The 19,326-nt window shown below is 38.7% G+C and overlaps 1 protein-coding gene across 16 annotated transcripts in view; it reads right to left on the minus strand.

The window, feature by feature from the left end:
• The window catches only part of trpm3 (transient receptor potential cation channel, subfamily M, member 3), a 127,681-nt gene that overhangs the window by 103,176 nt on the left and 5,179 nt on the right, over positions 1-19,326 (minus strand). For 6 of the 16 annotated variants that reach the window (XM_089130412.1, XM_089130407.1, XM_039659056.2 and 3 more), the window contains exon 1: positions 3,752-4,244. The exons of 9 other annotated variants lie outside the window; for them this stretch is intronic. In XM_089130412.1, coding sequence (XP_088986538.1) covers positions 3,752-3,886 — 135 coding nt within the window. In that variant the 5' untranslated portion in view covers positions 3,887-4,244. Of the gene's footprint in view, positions 1-3,751; positions 4,246-19,326 lie in introns of those variants that run through there. One more of the 16 variants, XM_089130405.1, reaches the window with a different exon arrangement.

Here is a 19,326-nt window from a genome sequence, read left to right on the forward strand (position 1 = left end):
AGAGTGCCAAAGCATCTGTTTCATTACCAGTGTTCCATGATAACCAAACGAAGGCATCAGCAAATTAGATTAGCTCCAGTACGATGACAGATAGAGCCACATCAATCACAAACCTTCATTTGCACTGAGGTATTTTCATTACATCCGGAAGGCTGGATAGCAACAACCCCCCCACCCCCACACACACACTCACAAACATGCACAAATAGTGAAATGTCTGCGCTATCTCAGTGCACTATTGGCAAGCTACACCTCAGCAGAGCTGGACAAACATACAGCTGTTTACTCATCGCTGAGATAATCTCATTTGTAGGGCATCTGTCTTTCCAACTCCTATAATCTTCAACTCCTCTGGTCAGTCACCTACACAGAGCACCTGCAGTTTAAACCGCATCTACCCTCAAACTACATTTACTCAAAAACATTTACCTTAAACCAATACATACGGTGGCTTATGCTGCATTGGTAAACCACGATCAATCTAAATTCCCACCATCACTGTTATATAACTCAGCAATAGAATTTATTACACAACCATATCTCATACTTACAATTCAGATTCCCAAGCAAAGAGTCAATGTTTACTATACACTATATACATGACTATCAAGGCTTTAAAACACAACTAAAATGTTCCCAATGGAGACAAAACAAATAAAACATGCAACAATATTTTAATTACTAGTTAATATGGTATAATTGGACATCATATGGAAAGCTTTGTACTTGTTCATATGCGTTTGTGTCATACTGTAGCACAGGGCAGGCTGATATGTCTGATTCGTGAACAAATGACAGGTTTACTCATGGCAAATCTTTCCCTCGTTCTTCGCTCAGGAGTAGAAAAAATTCGAAATAGTTTTGAAACGGTATTCTGTTTGTGAACATTCAGATGCCATACACAATGACGCGTCTGCCGTCTCCTGGAGGTGTCTGTATCGCTTTTACTTGCACTTTGTAACTTCGGGTTTCGGGTAGGAACCCGAGCATAAAAACAACTACAAAATTCGGCATACGTCACTTCCCCCACCACCCACAACTTCCTCAGAATCTAACGTTAGTGCTCAACTCGCGTTTGACTGCCGTCTGTATGTTTTCGTCATGGCCAAACAACAGCTACAAGGAAGAAGGCAACGGTTTTATCAGAGGAAACTAAAAAAGAAAAGGGGAGAGTGACAAATTAAAAGCCAGGACTAGGATTAACACATTGGTCCAGCTTCCGCTTCCCTCGCTGGCGTGAGCTAACGGAGGAGAAAGAGTGCTCGACCGATGCGGAAGCTTACCTGCACACAAATGCCGTTTCTAAGGTAACCCAGATAAATTCATATAAGCAGTGTAGTATTTTCTGGTATTCCGGCCACAGCCGATGGTGTTATGAGTGTAATAAAATGCCCACAGCCCAGTGTTCATTTCTACAAACAGCCCGCCTCAGTGCAGGGCTCGCACTAATAAAATCGGCTCATGTCAAATATAACGTTAACGTTACATTAAATGTAGTGAACGTCCCCACGACTCAGTAGTACCCACAAACACTAACATTACACACTACATGTCCCACGGTTGCTGTAAAAATAAACCAAAACACATAACGTTACAGTCAGCTCTGGCCGACGGTGTTTTCAGTGCAGTCAATGTGTCCGCGCTGTCCCGCGCCCACATTCACTCACACACTCACACGGGGATCCCTCTCGCTCTCTCAGCCGGCTGCTATAAGGGAATCAAGCGTGGCAAGGTTGCCCGGCCCGCCTCATACACTGCAAGCACCATACACAGTAAAAGCACAAGCACACACAATCTAAAGACACGGGAGGCTGACCGGTTGACTGTTTGTTGACTTTAATTTGCGACAGTGCTGCGGAGCTTGTGGCCTCTAGGGACGCTGGATGTGAAAATTACATGTCGAGCACCATCTAGTGGCCAAAAAGTTCCGCAGTGTGGCTTTAAGGTTTGTGAGAATCCGTTTACTGATTGGTTGTTCATGTTGTGTAATTAAAGATAAACGTTCATGAGTTTTTGTTATTATAATCAATTAATAATGGCTTTCTAAAAGCATTCATACTTTACTATTTTTTTTATTGTCTAACATAAGGTCCAATTGTAAGGCAGAACGGACTAGACCTTTGCGTGACATGCTGGAACCTAAACCATCTTAATGGTTTACTTTATTTATTACACAAAAACAATCATGACTATTATATTATGCTGCGTTCACACCGGACGTGAATGGCGCGTCAAATTTGCGTCTACCGCGTCTAGTTTGACGCTTGACCACTTTGTGTTAATTCGCGCGTCAAGAGTGAAACTGATGCACGTAAAAACAAAACGCGCAAAATTTATGTGCGTCACACACGTCAGAATCAAAATCTGTTGGCGCCCATTTTTTATGTCGGCCACGCAGTCATTCAATTTGATGCCAAAGTTCAGACTTTTCAACTCGACCGGCAGGCGCGAATTCGCGTCAAACACGTGAATGCACAAATAGCACTAACTAAATCATTTGCGTTTAACGCGCGAGACGGTGTTTGCGCCATTCGTGCGAAATTGACGCGCGAATGAGGCGTATTCGCGTCTACCGTGCCGCGGTGCGCTCTATGCCTCATTCGCGCCGCAGGAATTTTTTTCGATATACTTAAACCTACTGACATCCATTGCCATGTTTTTTGGAATGACTTATCACGAGAAGAAAAAATTACATTTTAGTCGCAAAACATCGGTAAATGGAAACAGTCATTTTGCAATAATTTATCGACATTTACAAAATATCGCAAAAGTTTTGCGCAGATCTGTAATGGAAACCCGGCTACTGACACCATAGTCATTTTTTTAACCCTGAAAAGGAGCAGTTCTCTGTGTTTCACAGTTCTCTCTAATACTACACCTTTAGAGCTGAAAAACTGAACCAAGAACATAATGATCCACTCATAACTCAGTGAGTCATGACCGAGGTAGCATTTCACCCCTGAGAATGCTAAACATAAGAAAGGACTGTCTGTGACCTACCTTTACTGTACTATTACAATAATACAAGGAGAAAATAGGTATATAACATCCCTGACAATAAAACAAAAAAGAAATTACATTACATACTGGGTACATTACTATACTACCAGCAGAGATCTCTCAGGAGCTTTCCCTCTCATAAAGTAACTACCACGGTCCCAAGTGTGCAGGAAAGCTTTATTACTACCTATTAGCTAACACCTCTGAGCAAAATATCACAACAATAATCTTTATCATGCATACAATAGATACGTTTATGATTCCTGTGAAACGCTATGCTGGTAATGTAAGGCATGTGCAATTTGTAAGTGATTTATGGGCAAGCAATAAAGCATTACACTTGAGAGGCTGACAGCACTTATTGCACACCACATAATGTCATTTTTATCTTAGCTGCTAGACCTCAACATTTCTAACTGACAATACACTTCTACATGAGCAGAGTACCTGTCCTTATCAAATCAGACGGAGAAGTTTGCTGGTTCAGCGCACTGATCGAAAAAGCTCTATGAAGCTGTGAATTTCTGAGAAGTCGAAAATGCTTTAGAGAATCAATCCCATAGGTCACAGTACTCATTTCAAGGGAGACAATGTATCAGATAAACTCAAATTCTGCTAAAAAAAAGAGCTTTCAAGTCTTTTGTTCACCATTTCCCTCTTTTCAGCAACTAATTCAATTAGTACAAGACAAAATAAATATTTCCTATTCATCCCCCCCCCCCCCACCCCCATCTACCCATCCCACGGGTACCTTAAGCAGACGCACAGACGGAAGGAAGGCTGCATGACACAGTTTCCGTATGGTCCAGTTGAGTGGCCGAGGAGCATCCAGCTGGTTCGTCGCTCCCGGCCGGACATTCCCGCCATCCGGAAAAGGGCCCCACATTGGGGCTGCGATGCAAGAGTGGTCTCTGTCCGAAATCCTCTTAACTCATTAAGCATGACCCTCCTCAGCTCCTGCCGCAAAGCCGCGCAACCTGTTTCCCCGACACGGAGCCCTTCACCTGCACCCCCTCCCTGCCCTCCCTCCCCTCCCCACAGATCCACAGGAACGGGGAAACACCTTCAGACCATACAGGGTGTCCGGGTCCACTTCCACTGGCCACGCAGACCCAACAGTGCCAGAGATGACGGGGAGCATACGGTCTGAATGAGTGGAGAGAAGCAAAGAGAAGAGGAGCGAAGCTGAGTGGAGGAGAGAAGAGTGGGAAACAGTAGCTGTGATGTAGAGCGGCACTGTCTTGAAGAACCCGGAGAGAGAGAGAGAGCGAGAGAGCGAGAGAGAGAGAGAGAGAGAGAGAGAGAGAGAGGGGAGGAAAGAAAATATATGGATGGAAGCAACATCAATGGTAGTACGCACTGACACAGATTCAGGAGATCATGCTGTAGGATGAGGTTGAGAGTAGCTGTTAAGGCAAAGCACTGGAATGGATGAGGAATAATGGAAAGCAGATGGGAAAAATGATACATTTTGATCTTTGCATTTTAACACCACATCTGAGAGGAAAGATTTCCCTGATTCCCTCCCAATCTCTTCTATTTGTACTCCTCTGACCTATTCTCCTCTATTCCCTCGCTTTTCTCTTCCTCTGTAGCCCCCTCCTGCTCCTCCATCCCTGCACACTCCTTTCCAAACATGACGCATTGACCATCGAAAGGATAATGGAGTGGGGGGGGGAGAAAGAGAGGGAGAGAGCAACACTGGATTGAACTGCTCCCCTCCATTGGATGGGTTTAATAATCCAGTGTTCATTATGCGGTCTTATATGCCCTTGTGTCTGCAAACGTGCAGTAGAAATGGAGAGAATGCAGTAGAAGAGTTGGCCATTCTGCACTGCAGTCACTAGGTCGGCATCCCTGTGGAGCAGATCGTAATAATGAATCTCAGCAATCAATCCCCACTCTTCACAGGCATCACCTGGCCATGCAGATGTGAGAGATGTCACAGAGACCTGGGTGGAATACTAAGTACTGCACCGAGTGGGAAGCTCCACCTCTTCCTGCTTTCCTCCTTGGATGCGGGGTTCTCCTGCCACTCAAGGTATCCTGAGACGGTGAGAAGATTATGCAACTCTTCAAGGCAGGGTGTGTATCCATAGCAACATCCGTTTACCAGTGTCAGTGGGAGATTGGGTTTAATGTGCAGGTATGTGGAAAGAGGATTGTCCTCCAATCAGATCTGACAAGTTGAGCGAGAAGCTCCCAGAGATACAGATATTAGTGAGTGGGATTTAAACAGAGAAAGCATGAAGACACTGTACACATGCTTATCATATATTACGTGACAACAATAAACTTATGCATGTATAGGGTCGTTCTAGTATGCAGTACATTTTTAATAGAAAAAGTATTAAACGTGGAAATCAATGTTATAATAAAGTGAACAATGGGGTGGTTTTATAAATGTTCATAAATTAATTAAAATTTTATTAATATCACTATTTTGATTTTATTTTTGCCAGAATCTTCAATACGCTAAAAGTTCTAGAGACACAAAAATAAGAATTTCTAAATTCACCTGCCTGATCAATGTCTTTATATCCATCCTATTATGTTCCATCCTGTTGATTGTATCAATAAGCTATAATTAATAAAGTTTAATTTTTTTTTTCATTTTATTAAATTTTCCCTACTAATTGCCATCTTAACAAACACACACAAGCATACTCATTAAACAAACAAAAAAAAAAAATATATATATATATATATATATATTTTTTTTTTTTTTTTTTTAAATGAGTATGCTTGTGTGTGTTTGTTATATATATATATATATATATATAACATATATGACCCCCTATTCAAAAACTAATTTTATGAAGAAAACCGTCCTGTATAGAGCTGTAGTCATCTGGAATAACATTCCCATTGAAGTTTGTCAGCTTTGTAAAAAGCTGTCATTTAAAAGAAGTCTAAGATGTTATGTGTTGATATAGGTTCTTATATGTTTTGATTAAGGTAATTGTAAATAACATGGTATTTGTATTTATTAATTTACTTATTTTTTTATGAATTGACAATACTATATTGTATATATGTATGAGTGAGAGTTTGTGTATGTATGTGCACATATGAAATGTGTATATGTGTATATGGACCTCAGGAAGATTAGCTGATAGCACAGACTTTCAGCTAATGGGATCCTAATATATATATATATATATATATATATAAAATAAACAAATAAGTGAGTGTAGCTTAGGGTAAAAGTCAACCACTTAACCAGCAGCATTTATTTTAACTTCAGCATGCATCATCCAACATCTGCAAAACACAATCAGGACCAGGTCTTCACACAGACAAACACACACACACAAACAAGCACAACAAACAAACAAACACACACACACACACACACACACACACACACACGCACAAACAAACATGCAGTTCACAACAGATTCTAATTACTTCTTGACCTACACACAAAAGCAATCACATACTGCTATTTACATGTCACTACCTTCTCGCTGCAAACTATGGCATGGAAAATATGTTCCCCAGTATGTTTGTGTATTTTAATCAGTTTATGTGTATGCTTGCAAATATATTTGAACGTGCAAGTACATGTAAGGTGTTGAATATCCTCAGACATACACCCACAAGAATTGATTCATCTGCCAGTTTCAGAGCAGATCCCATTATCAGCAGTGATTAGAAATTATAGCTTGATGGCTAAATAAATGCTTAGGGAATTAATAACATATGAAGAGTTCAGATGCAAAAGCCTCTAAGTGCCATTTGAAATTTTCTTCTAGAATGATCATTTTTATCAAGCTTGTATATTTAAGTTCAGTGATTTCACTTAAATGGCAATGATAATTACATATTAATTGTTATTTAAGTGAAATTACTGAACTATACAAGTTTGATAAAAATCATCATTGAAGAAGAAAATTTCAAATGGCATTTAGAGGCTTTTGCATCTGAACTCTTCATATGCTAAAGATGTACTTCTAAAATTACGAAAATTGATTGATATTTCAAAAAATACCACAATACAAAAATTTGAAGAAAATATCCAACAACAACAGAGAAAAAGGACAGAGAATGTGACGCTTTATGATTCTGTCTCTCTCTTTCACTCATCATCAGTGTAATGGCCATATCATTAAGACCGTCTCCAAGGACTGTGAAATTGCTATTGCTAACTAACTATTTTACACTATTTTAACCAAAACAAATACATAAACCAAAAAAAGGATTTTCACTAAGTTTGAAATAATAGAAACCCGACTTTAACAAACACTTCTTATAACACCCAAAGCTACCAAAACTGCTCCATTATCATGTTCAAATGATAAAGATTACTATACAACTAATAGGGCCCAAGGGCCCAAGACTATACAGCCCCCATTTCATTATTCAGAAGGGATGATGGAGAGAGAACTTTCTCTTTAATGAGCTCCAGTTGTAAGGAGCATGGCAAGCCCTGCCAATTTGAAACAGTCACTTCCTAGCACACTATATCATCCTTTAATCTCCGCAGAATACTTTGTGACTTTTCGCCCTCGGTGTTTCAATGTCAGACATTTTCTATAAGCAACTTATTTTGTATGGTCTCTGTCTTTCTAAATCACATTTCGCTATATAGACTTGTTTAGCATAGAACACATTAGAGCAAGATTGCATTTGTATCTCTTATGTAGCCACCAGAAGCACTAATTAAGTAACAAGAATGCTTGTTAGTGCAACAGAGATTTAGTTTAATGTGATGGATGCTATGCAGTTGTGGGCAGTGAAAATCAAACGTTCTTGGTCTTCTTCACGATAATGACCCATTTGCTTTCTTTCGTTTTAAAGAGCGCTGGTGATTATAAGTGGTCTGGCTAATTCAGTGTGTGTTCTATTGTCAAGGCTCCACTTAGCAAAGGTTGAAGACATTCCTGCTTTAGGCTTTTCTGTCCAGTTGTGGAACTCGCAATACCTATTTATGTAACACCGCACTGTGTAAAATGATTACTGATGTTGTTTGGCTTTATAGTAACATTGGCCCATTTAAGTGAATAATCATGGAGGAATGCAACCTTGTAGGTACGCTCAATGCTACTTGATGTCAGTTTGAATTATAGACATGGGTTAAATTTGCACTAGAACAGTTTTTGTTGCAATTCTGAACCCAGTAATGAAAGAATTTGTGGGAATGTGTATTACTTGCATGTAGATGCAATGTAGAATTTGTGTGCTTGTTTTATGATAACTTTTTAATCGTGACAACAACTGCATTCATTGACACAAAGTTCTATCGACTTTCAGGCTCTCCTTATTTCCTCTGTCTGAGCTCTATATATTTTATTATATTTCTCCTTCAGGGATTTCACTACCACCCTTTCCTTTAAACATCCTCATATCTTCTTTGATATGCTCATTCTTACTTCATATACATCTCTTCACTTACTAATTTTTCGAGATTTTAAATAACTGCAAGCAAGCACTAAAAAATGCTATGTGTGATGCATCTGTTCAAACACTAGATGGCCATCACATAAAACAAATCAATGCACCTCTTGCCTGAGCTGAGATTTATAGAATATCATTTCATTGATCTGGCTGTTGCTTATCAATGTTATTTCTTAAAAGCATTAGTATAATTCATTATGCAAATGTGATTTTATATTGAAGTTCTCTATATTGAAGCTGAGAGGGTAATAGTTCCCTCACATGAAAGTAAAGATTCAGAACAACATCTGAATCATCTGTATATAAGCATATCTGAAACAAAGCCAAAGCACTATAATATTGTATATTTTAAGCACAATTAGCTTATATCTATAGCAAATGCAGTCATTTCACATACAGTACATTTTGTGCAAATGCACAATGGCGTATTGTGGAGCTCTGGCTTTAATACAGTGTCCTACATATAACCAAAGATACTTACACATGCAGCCCTCAAGAAAAATTAATTATAAAGATTTTACAATATCACTTTTTTGCATTTAATATTAAACTTTTTTATGAAATAAGACATTATTGCAAAATATAAATGCTGAATCTATTTATTTCAAATATTAGTCTTAAATCTTACTAAAAAAAACAACATTTTTTTTTTACTAGAGAAAGCTAATATTAATAAAATAATCAGAACAGCATGATTAAGGATACATTTTCATCAGAATCTGTTTGAAGTCCAAAAGAGATCACATGAGCCCAGAGAAGCAGTTACTTTTTTTAGAAGGGCTTTTTTTCATCTTAAAGGGTTAGTTCACCCCAAAATAAAAATTCTATGAGTAATACTCACCCTCATGTTGTTTCAACCCTGTAAGACTTTCGTTCGTCTTCGGAACACAAATTAAGATTTTTTTTTTATTAAATCTGAGAGCTGGACCACACCTCCATAGGCTTCTAAGGAATTGAAACTTGCTGGCCCAGAAAAGTTAAAGACATCATTAAAATAGTCCAAGTGACAATCCAAGCTCTATTTTAAATCCAAAATGAAAAATCCAACGACGCCAAGTGTGCATTGCAGACTATCGTTCTGTAATGGATTTAGAATCGCTAAATAGTAGGCTTTCGAAGGTAGGCAGCAACTGATGATTGAAAATGGTTTGATGTAGCTTGATGGAAAGAATTTAAAAAGTGCAGGTAAAGGGATAAGCAAGCTGACATTGTAATAATAAGGTAGCTTATAAGGCAATGTAGAACTTTAATATATTTTGATGTTCCTCTGTTCTGTTGTGACAATATAAGAATCTTTTTAAAATGCATTATCATATTATTTTAGTTAAAACTCATAAATAACTACAAATAACTAATGTTAGGGAAATCTGTTAATGTTTTGTTCCGCGTTTCTGAAATAAAAAAAAAATAAATAAATAAAAATCGGCCGATATATCGGAATATCAGATTTTAAAACCAACAAATATTTGTATCGGTATCGGCCTTCAAAATCCTTTATCGGTCGGGCTCTAGACGTGAGTCTTACGTTATGAAGAGGAGCGATTTTTCAACTGAATTGAAATATTTTCCTGCCATCGAGGCTATAGATATCAGCAACTACCTCGTCTTACAGACATACTTTGACTTTACAAAGTTCGGAAACTTTACACGTTGAACAAGCATAAACACTTAAGTTGAATTAACTCACCTTTGACAAAGTGATCACTACTGTAAGTTACACAAACAGGCATTTTCCCATTCGGCTCCTCCCGACCGCAGACGTAGATTTGCAAGCCGTTTTTCCTGAGTTTTTGGTCAATTTCTTGCATTTTCCCCCCTTATGAACAACAACTTTTGGTACAAGATAAAAACTCCTCGTGGTTTAATCAATTCAAGTAACCATAAATGACTCAAAACACAGGCGTTTATAGTGCTTTCTAAATACAGCAAATCACTTCCTGCTCTCCAATTGTATTTCACGTCATATGAAAACAAGCTATACGTGTGATGTACAACACAGAAGTCCTGCGCAGTTACACTACATGAACTATCTCGAGGTCTTCAGTCTTTAACTTTTCTGGGCCGGCAAGTTTCGATCCCTTAGAAGCCTATGGAGGATTGATCCAGTTCTCAGATTTAATCAAAAATATCTTAATTTGTGTTCGGAAGATGATCAAAACTCTTACAGGGTTGGAACAACATGAGGGTGAGTAATTGCTTAATTTGGGGTGAACTAACCCATTAATAAAAGTGCCAGAAGCCACTTATACCAACACACCATGATCATCAGTTCATACGCTTGCAGACTGCTCATGTCATTCTCCTCTCTCTTCTTCCATCTCCGCACACCACTTTTCTTACTGCGGAAGACTGTCACTTTTTACACTAAAAAAGGTGCTAGCCATCAGCAGCCACACCATACTTTCACAAACAGTTCCCACCCACCCCACTCTCCCCTCTCTGAGGCTGAAGTTACTAACTGATCTACCACCTGCCCTCTGAACTCCATCCACTGCCATCAACTACTGATAGAGTTGGGGTACTTGAACTCGGACTCGAGTCCAATTTGAATGGACTCGGACTTGTCACGGACTCGGGTGTATTTTTACATGGACTTGACAAATTTTCAGAATACAATCGAGTCCGGGCACCAGAGGACACAATATTATTCAAAAAAGAAACGAAACTTGTGCGGTTTCAGCGTTGAGCATTGTAGCCAACAGGGTTGGGGAGTAACGGAATACATGTGCGTTATGTAATCAGGATACAGAAATCCATTAACTGTAATTCGTGACAGTTACGTCAAAAAACATAGTAATCAGATTATAGTTACTTTTTGAAAAAAGGGGCGATACTTTCAGGATTACAATGGTTTCATTTAAAACCAAATGAATCTGTATTTTGGCATAATAACACTATATTAAGCATTGCTTGATTAATGACTCACGACACGAGTCACGTGTGCCACCCACTGGAGCATGCGCAAAATAACAGCTCTCAACAACAATCTCCTCAGACACAGATTGAATCACTGCTGCTAGAAACAATGCTGCCCACGTAACTCTCCCAAGCCTGGTAGCCAATCACAGACATGTATATTAAGCGCATGAACACAGTGGGAAATCAGAAGCATTTATAGAGTCACCATACGGAGAATTCGCTCAAAATATTCAGAATCTGCGCAAGCTTTATCCTTTCGCAAGAGGGAATCTTTAAGAGCCAGGGGGTGTAAACTTTTGAAGTGGATCATTGGTGTAAATTAATTTATTTCTAAACAAAATAAGAACAATTTAGTCCTGTCCTTCAAAGGCTAAATAAGATATTAGCATGTAAAACAAAATAAGAAAAATGTAAAAATCACCATCATCTTACTCAAAAATTTACCCCTGGATCTTAATGCATCGTGTAGCATTCTTGAGCATTACCTTGCAGATTCTGGAAGATGTACAATAGGTAAACATATGACTGTAACTATACATTGCAATCATTTGAGCTCAGTGTTGAGACCTTTCGCCGGAATTTGATTGACAGGTGATCTGACCAATCATAATGTAGATATTCACTATTTTTGTCCAACGAACAAATCAAACCAGTTACTAGATTAAAGTCAGCAGACTTGAACTTTGAAAAAATGGTGTGTATTGATGTCTTTTTGCAGTTCTGATGTCATTCATGTTTAATTTGTGCTATAACTAGAAGAGATGATCAGTTCACATGCAGCTTGAACTGAGGACCTACTCATTAAAGCACCACAAAGCAGTATTTATGTTTGAATTTCACAAAAATTACAAAATTTGGAAGCTGAGACTTTATTTCAGGGTTCCCCAAACTCAGTCCTGGAGGGCCACTGTCCCTGCAGAGTTTAGCTCCAACCCTGATCAGGTGTTTGGACAGTGTTTGGGGGACTGGGTTTGGGGACCGAGCTTGGAAGCATTGTCGAGCGCATTGTCAATGTCTTCTTTGCAACGTAATATATTTTTCACTGTGTGCGAACATGTGGAGTGAGTGCGGAATGGATTGTTGAATGTAGCAACAGTAACTAAGAGGGGTGGGTTTTTGTGAAAGGTCACACAAGACTCTGATGTTAAGAATGCAAGTCCGACTCTGCCCTCTTTGGACTTAGACTCGGACTCGATAGTTAAGGACTTGGACTCAACTCAGACTCGACAAAAATGGACTCGGACCCAACACCCCTCCATCTTTCTCCTTTCTCGAATATTCACAGCCTCTTCAGCACTCAAACAAATCATCAATGCATCACTTGTTACAGACACCTTCCTGATCACATTGAAGCAGTCTTGAATGACCTCACTGCTAAAAAGACTACAGATCATCTGTTCTTGTCATGTTCTTGGCAGCATACTTGAACAAGGCATTTTAATCGGGTCTTTCACAGAACAACCTGTTGGAAGCCAATCAAGCTTCAAGTGTGCCATTTCATGGAGACTGACCTCCTGTCTGTCAATAACAACCTGTGGCTGATAAAAGTTGCTTCTAGATCATCCATTCTTTCCACAGACTCATTCAAAATTGAAGAATCGGCTTTCTTTGTGGTGTGACCAATCCCATTCAAATTCAAATTCAAACTCATTCAAATTCAAGTTGCATAAACCTGTTTCTCATTCTGCTACATCTTTGAAAGTGAATTACCAAACACTCGTACTGAGTTGAGCATCATGGTCATCCCAGCAAGCCCATTTAGCACAACGACATTACAGGTGGGCTTGACCTTGGTTGACTTTCCTTCATGCACAATTAAACTACAGATGATCTAGAATGTGGTCTGTGTTGATCTAGCCAGTCAACCTAAAAAGGCCACTTCACACCATCTTTGCCTTGCTTCACTGGTTGCTTCCAGTTAAATTGAAGTACCTGACACTATAAAGAACAGCCACTGCATCTGCAAGCCTTTCCCTTAACCCACTGATGCGAGTCAATGATCCTTCACCTCGGCAGTCTGCAAGTCTGAGGCAGAAGCATCACAATGAAGCAATACGTCACTTTCTAATATACTTCTGCTGAACAGGCTGTAGGTCCTAGGTCTAAAGAGATGCTGATTGTTATTTTGTATAAATCACCAGCATGCACTGAGATCTACAGTTCTTTCAAAGCCTTGAAGAATTTCTCACTTCTCAGACAATGATATGCATCTCTATCATCATTTTATTTTTTACCACACAATGCAAGGGCATGCAGTGTGCTTCACTTAGCAAATGAACCTAATCACTTACACAAATTTACAGTACATTAATTCTTAATACTGTACGTTTGGAACTAACAGCCAACATTTCCAGACCTAACCACTAGAGGGACCAAGAATTTTGAGAAATGTTCACAAGTTCAGTTGAAGAGGTGATGATGTGTCTGAAATGGCTCTCTTTAAATCAAGAACTGTAAGGCAAGTCAGAACAGCAGCAGTAAAACATTAAGGTTTATTATTTGCTCATAACGAATGCTTAAGTACCCGGGACCCTCTTACTAAAGAGCAAAACAAATATGGCCATGCTGTTTAGAGCCATATGCTGTAGTGGATGCCCAGGAAAGCATGCTTTCTTGCCATTAGCACTAAGATATCACATGTTAAACACTCACACTAAACATTCACTCTAGTCTATTGGGAATAATTACTGAATCAGATTTTGACCAGCCACTTGCAAATGAAAAATGTGCAAATACAAGGACATAGACAGCCAGGACTCAAAACAGCATGAAAAAGGATATCAAGCAGAATATAATTCTGACAAAAACAGAGGCAGAGGTTTTTCAGTTTGCAAGCTTGAGATGTTTTAAGCATGTTTAGTAAGTCACTCTGCATAAAAGCGTCTGCTAAATGGCTTGCATGCAAATGACTGAAATTTACATTTAAGCTCCTGAAAGGCAATTTACAGTGAATTTAAATAAAGCTGCTACATGATTCATGTTCACGAAGCATCATTTAAAAGAATTCACAAAGGAAACGTTCACCAGCACCAACTCTGGTCATGTACCCATGTTCATTTACAAACACCCATCCAAAACAATGATTTACGACATCAAATTGCATCTGAGGAACTACAGAATCACCGTAACTAGCCTTGAGTGTTAAATTAAAAAAATAATAGACGAGTTAAGAAGCAGCGGGAAGCTGAGAAGCATTGCAGGCTCAAGCTATTTTCTACCTCAGTGCCAGATCAGATTTGCGGACTGACAAGTGTGAATATGAAACCAATTCCCACCTGCCAGTCAGCAAATGACATTGTATTGCCCACTGTAAAATGGTTCTGAAAAGTATGAATCATTAAAAATCGCATTGGATTCCATTCCAGCCTATTGGCTAGCCTATCGAGAGAGGACCTTGGTGACGTCAGAAACGTTCACTGTCCGAAGATTTCTTCGTCGTATTGGCCCCGATGCCCATTCTATGATTTCCCCCTCGTCTTGCTCCACTCTAATTGTGTGTATGTGCATGCAGACGTTTGCAAGTGTGACAGTTCATTTGCAAGTGTAACAGGTATAACAAGAGCGTGTTTTGTATTAGCATGCTTATTTTTGTTCTGGACTACGTGACTGCACCTGGTATGCATATTTGAATATTTGGGATGTGCGTACAGTATGTGTGTATGTGTCTCATTACAATACAGCGCTGTCAATGGTTCTCTTCTATGCCTGTGATGCTGCTCAGCCTGGTCCTGGAGGCAACAGGATAATAGCAGCTCTGTGGGGATATGGAGAAGTCAGGGGATGGGATGAGTCTCCTACTGGGTTTCCTCCCTCTCTCAGGAAGACCTCCACTGGCTGATCTCTCCCTGCACACTCTCCCATCTGGAGCCATCAAACCCATAGGGCCCAGTGAGCCGCCATCAAAAACCAGCCTCTACATGTCAGGCAAAACCAGTCACACATCATTAATAAGCTGACTGTGTTCACAGTGCTTAATGTGGACCGTAAAAGGGACTCGAGCTTGAAATTAAAAAGCGTATATATTTAGGGTGTGTTTGGATGTGTGTAAATCCAATAACACCAGAATCTCTTTGCAAAGTCAGGAGGTAAAACAAAACATTACATATTAATGATGCTGTACCTAGAACAAATACTTTGGGTCTATTTCCCTCATCACAATGCATATTTTTTATCACCTAAATGACCTCACTCTACCCATGAACCTGTCAGATAAACCTACTTGACTGTGTTTAATAGGTTCACAAAGTTAGTGAGGAGTTGTTTGAATAGAGGATGAGGGTGGTCAATATGGAAAATATCATTTATCATACCATATGTTTTTTTTTTTTCAGGCAGGATCACAATCTATGATTCTTTTACATAGCCATCATTAAAGGAAGATTCGGGCCGGGTATCACAGCACGGAGCTTATAGCGCAAATTATTAACGGTTCATTCCCCTGCTTGTGCGCACCAGGGAAGCCTGCTATATACATAAAAGCAGTTTTTTGAGCCAGCAAGGTGGGAATTTCCAGTGGAAACTAAATGAACTGCAACACAATAAGATGTTCTGAAAGTGCTGTAATGTTAGTGTGATCACTGCTTACAGAAGGTTGTGACCGATCCAAATCACTGCTGCTTTATTGCATTTTCCCATTTGCCAAAAATATTTATGTAGTGATAACTTACATTTATGGCATTATGGCATTCCTGCGCTGTTTCTGAAACATTAGCGTGTCTCTAATAAGATCAGTCACAAACATGATCCCTGCACGATCTCATCTATAGCGTCCTATTAACTCACTGTCATCTATTGTCTGCAGCACATTTATTCTCCCTCTTCTGCCATTTTCTCCTCTGCTAAAGAAACTTTTAAGCCTCAACCAAACTCCTAACAATTTTGACCTTAAGACCTCCTTTAAGGCTTAAGATGCTTTCTGAATTACTTTTTTTCTTCACTAATATTTTTACTTTAATTGTAAGAGTAAAAGCCCACATTTCTAAGAATTTTGACTTAATCAGCAGGCTTGACATTTTCACGTAATTAACAGCTGCTAGTCGATACACCACTGGAAAAAAAAACAACATAAGAAAACTTTGTAGGACTTTGAAGAAAAATAGACTCTTTATGTCTGTCAGTTCCTGTAAAAAGAGCAATAGTCTTCCCCTGTAACTGAACTCCATTTAATTTCTGTCTCATCTCAGACAGGATACAAAGTCTCAGACGACACACATTCATGCGGAGTGGCATTCTGTCAAGCTAAGGAAAGAGATTTTCAGCCTTTAGCAGCCAATTAAAGTCTCACCTTTTCACCTCACAGACGTGGACTAAACAAAAAACATTACATTTTATAACAAAATAAACTGTAAGGTTGCACTGCAATTAGTGTAGACTGTCTCTCTGCTCTTAAGAGTCTCAGTAGCTCAACAGGTTTGAGTCTCAGTCTGAGGGCAATTATTCACAGACCAATCCGCCCCCCTTAATTCACAGCATCGTTTTCAAAGGAGCCATCATTAAAGGTTTCATTATTTAATGGTGACGCTTTTTGAGATCAAAACAGCTTTTTTAGAAAGAGGAAGTGAAAAAAGAGAAATGATGCATTTGACAGTCTCTAAAAGCAATTCAATAGTGTCAAAAACACAACAAAGGAAAGGACCGAGACAGACAAACAGGTTAATGGACCAAACGTTGGCAAAAAAGAAAGGGACAGTTTTGTGAGTCATCTGATTTGGCAGTGGAAAGGAAAATCTTGACAATAGCGTGTGGATCCCTACAGGGACAAATGACTAGAAATCGGCAGGTTTGGACAAGAGCAATTCCCACTAATCTTATAAAGAAGAGCAGACTAGTTTAATAAATGCCAGCGCAAATTATGACTAGGCACATTCAATCTTTCAAACACTTAAGTGCCACCTCAGTGAGATGCAAAACTCCAGAATATTATAAATATGGTGTTTGTTCAGAGCTACAAAAGCCCGAAACTTTGGGGTAAATATGTTACAGCCCCATAAAACAGCATTCACATAAATTAAAAATAAATAGTTATTGCTTTGCTTTACTATAAACAGCATCGCTCATCTTAACAGGGGGCTGCACAGACAGTTGGTCCTGTATTGATGATACTTGGGTTTTCACTGTGAAGCCTGAGCTATTCTCGCCTCAATCTCCCTCTGTCTGAAATTGTGTCGGACTAATAAGGGCTGAGGGGGATGTGAAGACCACTAATTGACCTCTCTGAATGATACAAGACTTTCTGTCCTGTTGGAGCCTGTTGGAGCAGATGAGCTGATTAAGAAAAAAAAAAAGAAAAGAAAAAAAGGCTGGTACAATTATTTAAATGTGGTGACATTCCTTTTACCTTCATTATGAAAATTGCAGTGCTTTGCAAATGACTTTCTGCAAATATGCACATATATCATCTCTGACAATTATTTGCCTTAGTTTCAAAACTCTGCAGATGGCCAGTCACCCTACACTTACATTGCGCTTACTTTTACTTTGCCTATCTAAATAGGGATATTCCATTGACTTTCATTGTTTTTACATACAACTAGTTATTAATAATAATATAACCTAACCCTACATTAAACTTCATTTATATTTAATTTCAAAACAAAATTTTAAAATACCTTTATTCTTATGCCATTTTTACAAACGAGGACATCCTCAAAAGGAGGTATTGTCAGATTTAGATCACTTCTGGGAACAAATGTGTCCTCAAAATATGGTTAAGAACCTACATACATACATAAACAAAAGTATAGTATTTACTATCAAAACAAGGAATGCATGCATATTAAAATTGTGGCCAATAAGCACATTATAATGTAATTGAAAAATGGATATTCAATTTGAAATTTGATAAGGATTTTTTACGGTTAACTTAAAGGGATGACAAATGTAATATAAATGTAAAAACAGAGGAAATGACCCATTGAATATCCAATATCTGAAAATATTTATTTTATATAAAATTAAAGGGAAACTCACACTACAGTCTGGGCCTGGTTATGCGTTTATTGTTACAAATAACCACTATAAAATAAATGGGACATAAGTACATGTTACTGATTTAAGTCTGTAAAAACATAGAAAACTTTTAGGTACATCCAAAAATAAGGGGGTTAAGTAATACATTTCTATGAATCCATAATCAATCATTTTGCCATAGAGTTGACAGTGGATAGAGCTATGAATTAACTTTTACTGTAATAACAATAATTTTGGCACAGCTTACACAATGGATCTATTTTCATACCATTGCACCCCTGATCCCTGAGCTGAGTACAACTATGCTAACAGAGAGCTAGCGGAGGAAATGCCACTCTCGCTTGACATAAATTTTACATTAGTTCCCTGTGCCAAGTATGTTACCAAGGCAACCTGGCAATTAACGGCTAACAGGAATAGAGCAATAAAAGCAGCACTGCAGTCACTGTAAACATAATGGTGTTTATTACAGTTCTCGCATTTCCTTTGACCACTTTAAAGGGGCCAACCACACTGAAATGAATAGATGCATCAACTCTATTACTCCAGGTATTCCAAGATGGGGGATACTAATGTAGAATGCTGGTTGAGCCAGGTGTCACATGCTTTGCATTTCTCTTTTGTCTCACTGAAGGTGATGCTATGAAATAGTCTGGGCAAGCTCTGGTAGATTTGCTGGGGGTAAATATTGCCAAGATAGATTAATCTGCCACACGAACACTGATTAGTTGGTTTGTTGGCCGTTACCGATACACCATCATCTGTTGAAAGACAATCTGTTGTGCCAGTTTGTGATGGGATAAACGGTTCACACGACAGTATAATGCAAACAGTTATTTAGCTTACTCAGAGTCTATTACTATATACAGTACACACACACACGTGCGCAAGTAAATTATAATATATAGGCGAGTAAAACTTTTAATTTTGGGTGAAAAGTCTTTTGTGATTAAGTGATTAATGGGGACATTCTGAATGAAATAACCTCAAATAAAATTATATGATTATATAAGATCAAGTTTAATTGTGTGCTCAAAT

Source organism: Pimephales promelas, chromosome 4 (assembly GCF_988280905.1).
Source record: "Pimephales promelas chromosome 4, fPimPro1.hap1.1, whole genome shotgun sequence".
NCBI lineage: Eukaryota > Metazoa > Chordata > Actinopteri > Cypriniformes > Leuciscidae > Pimephales > Pimephales promelas.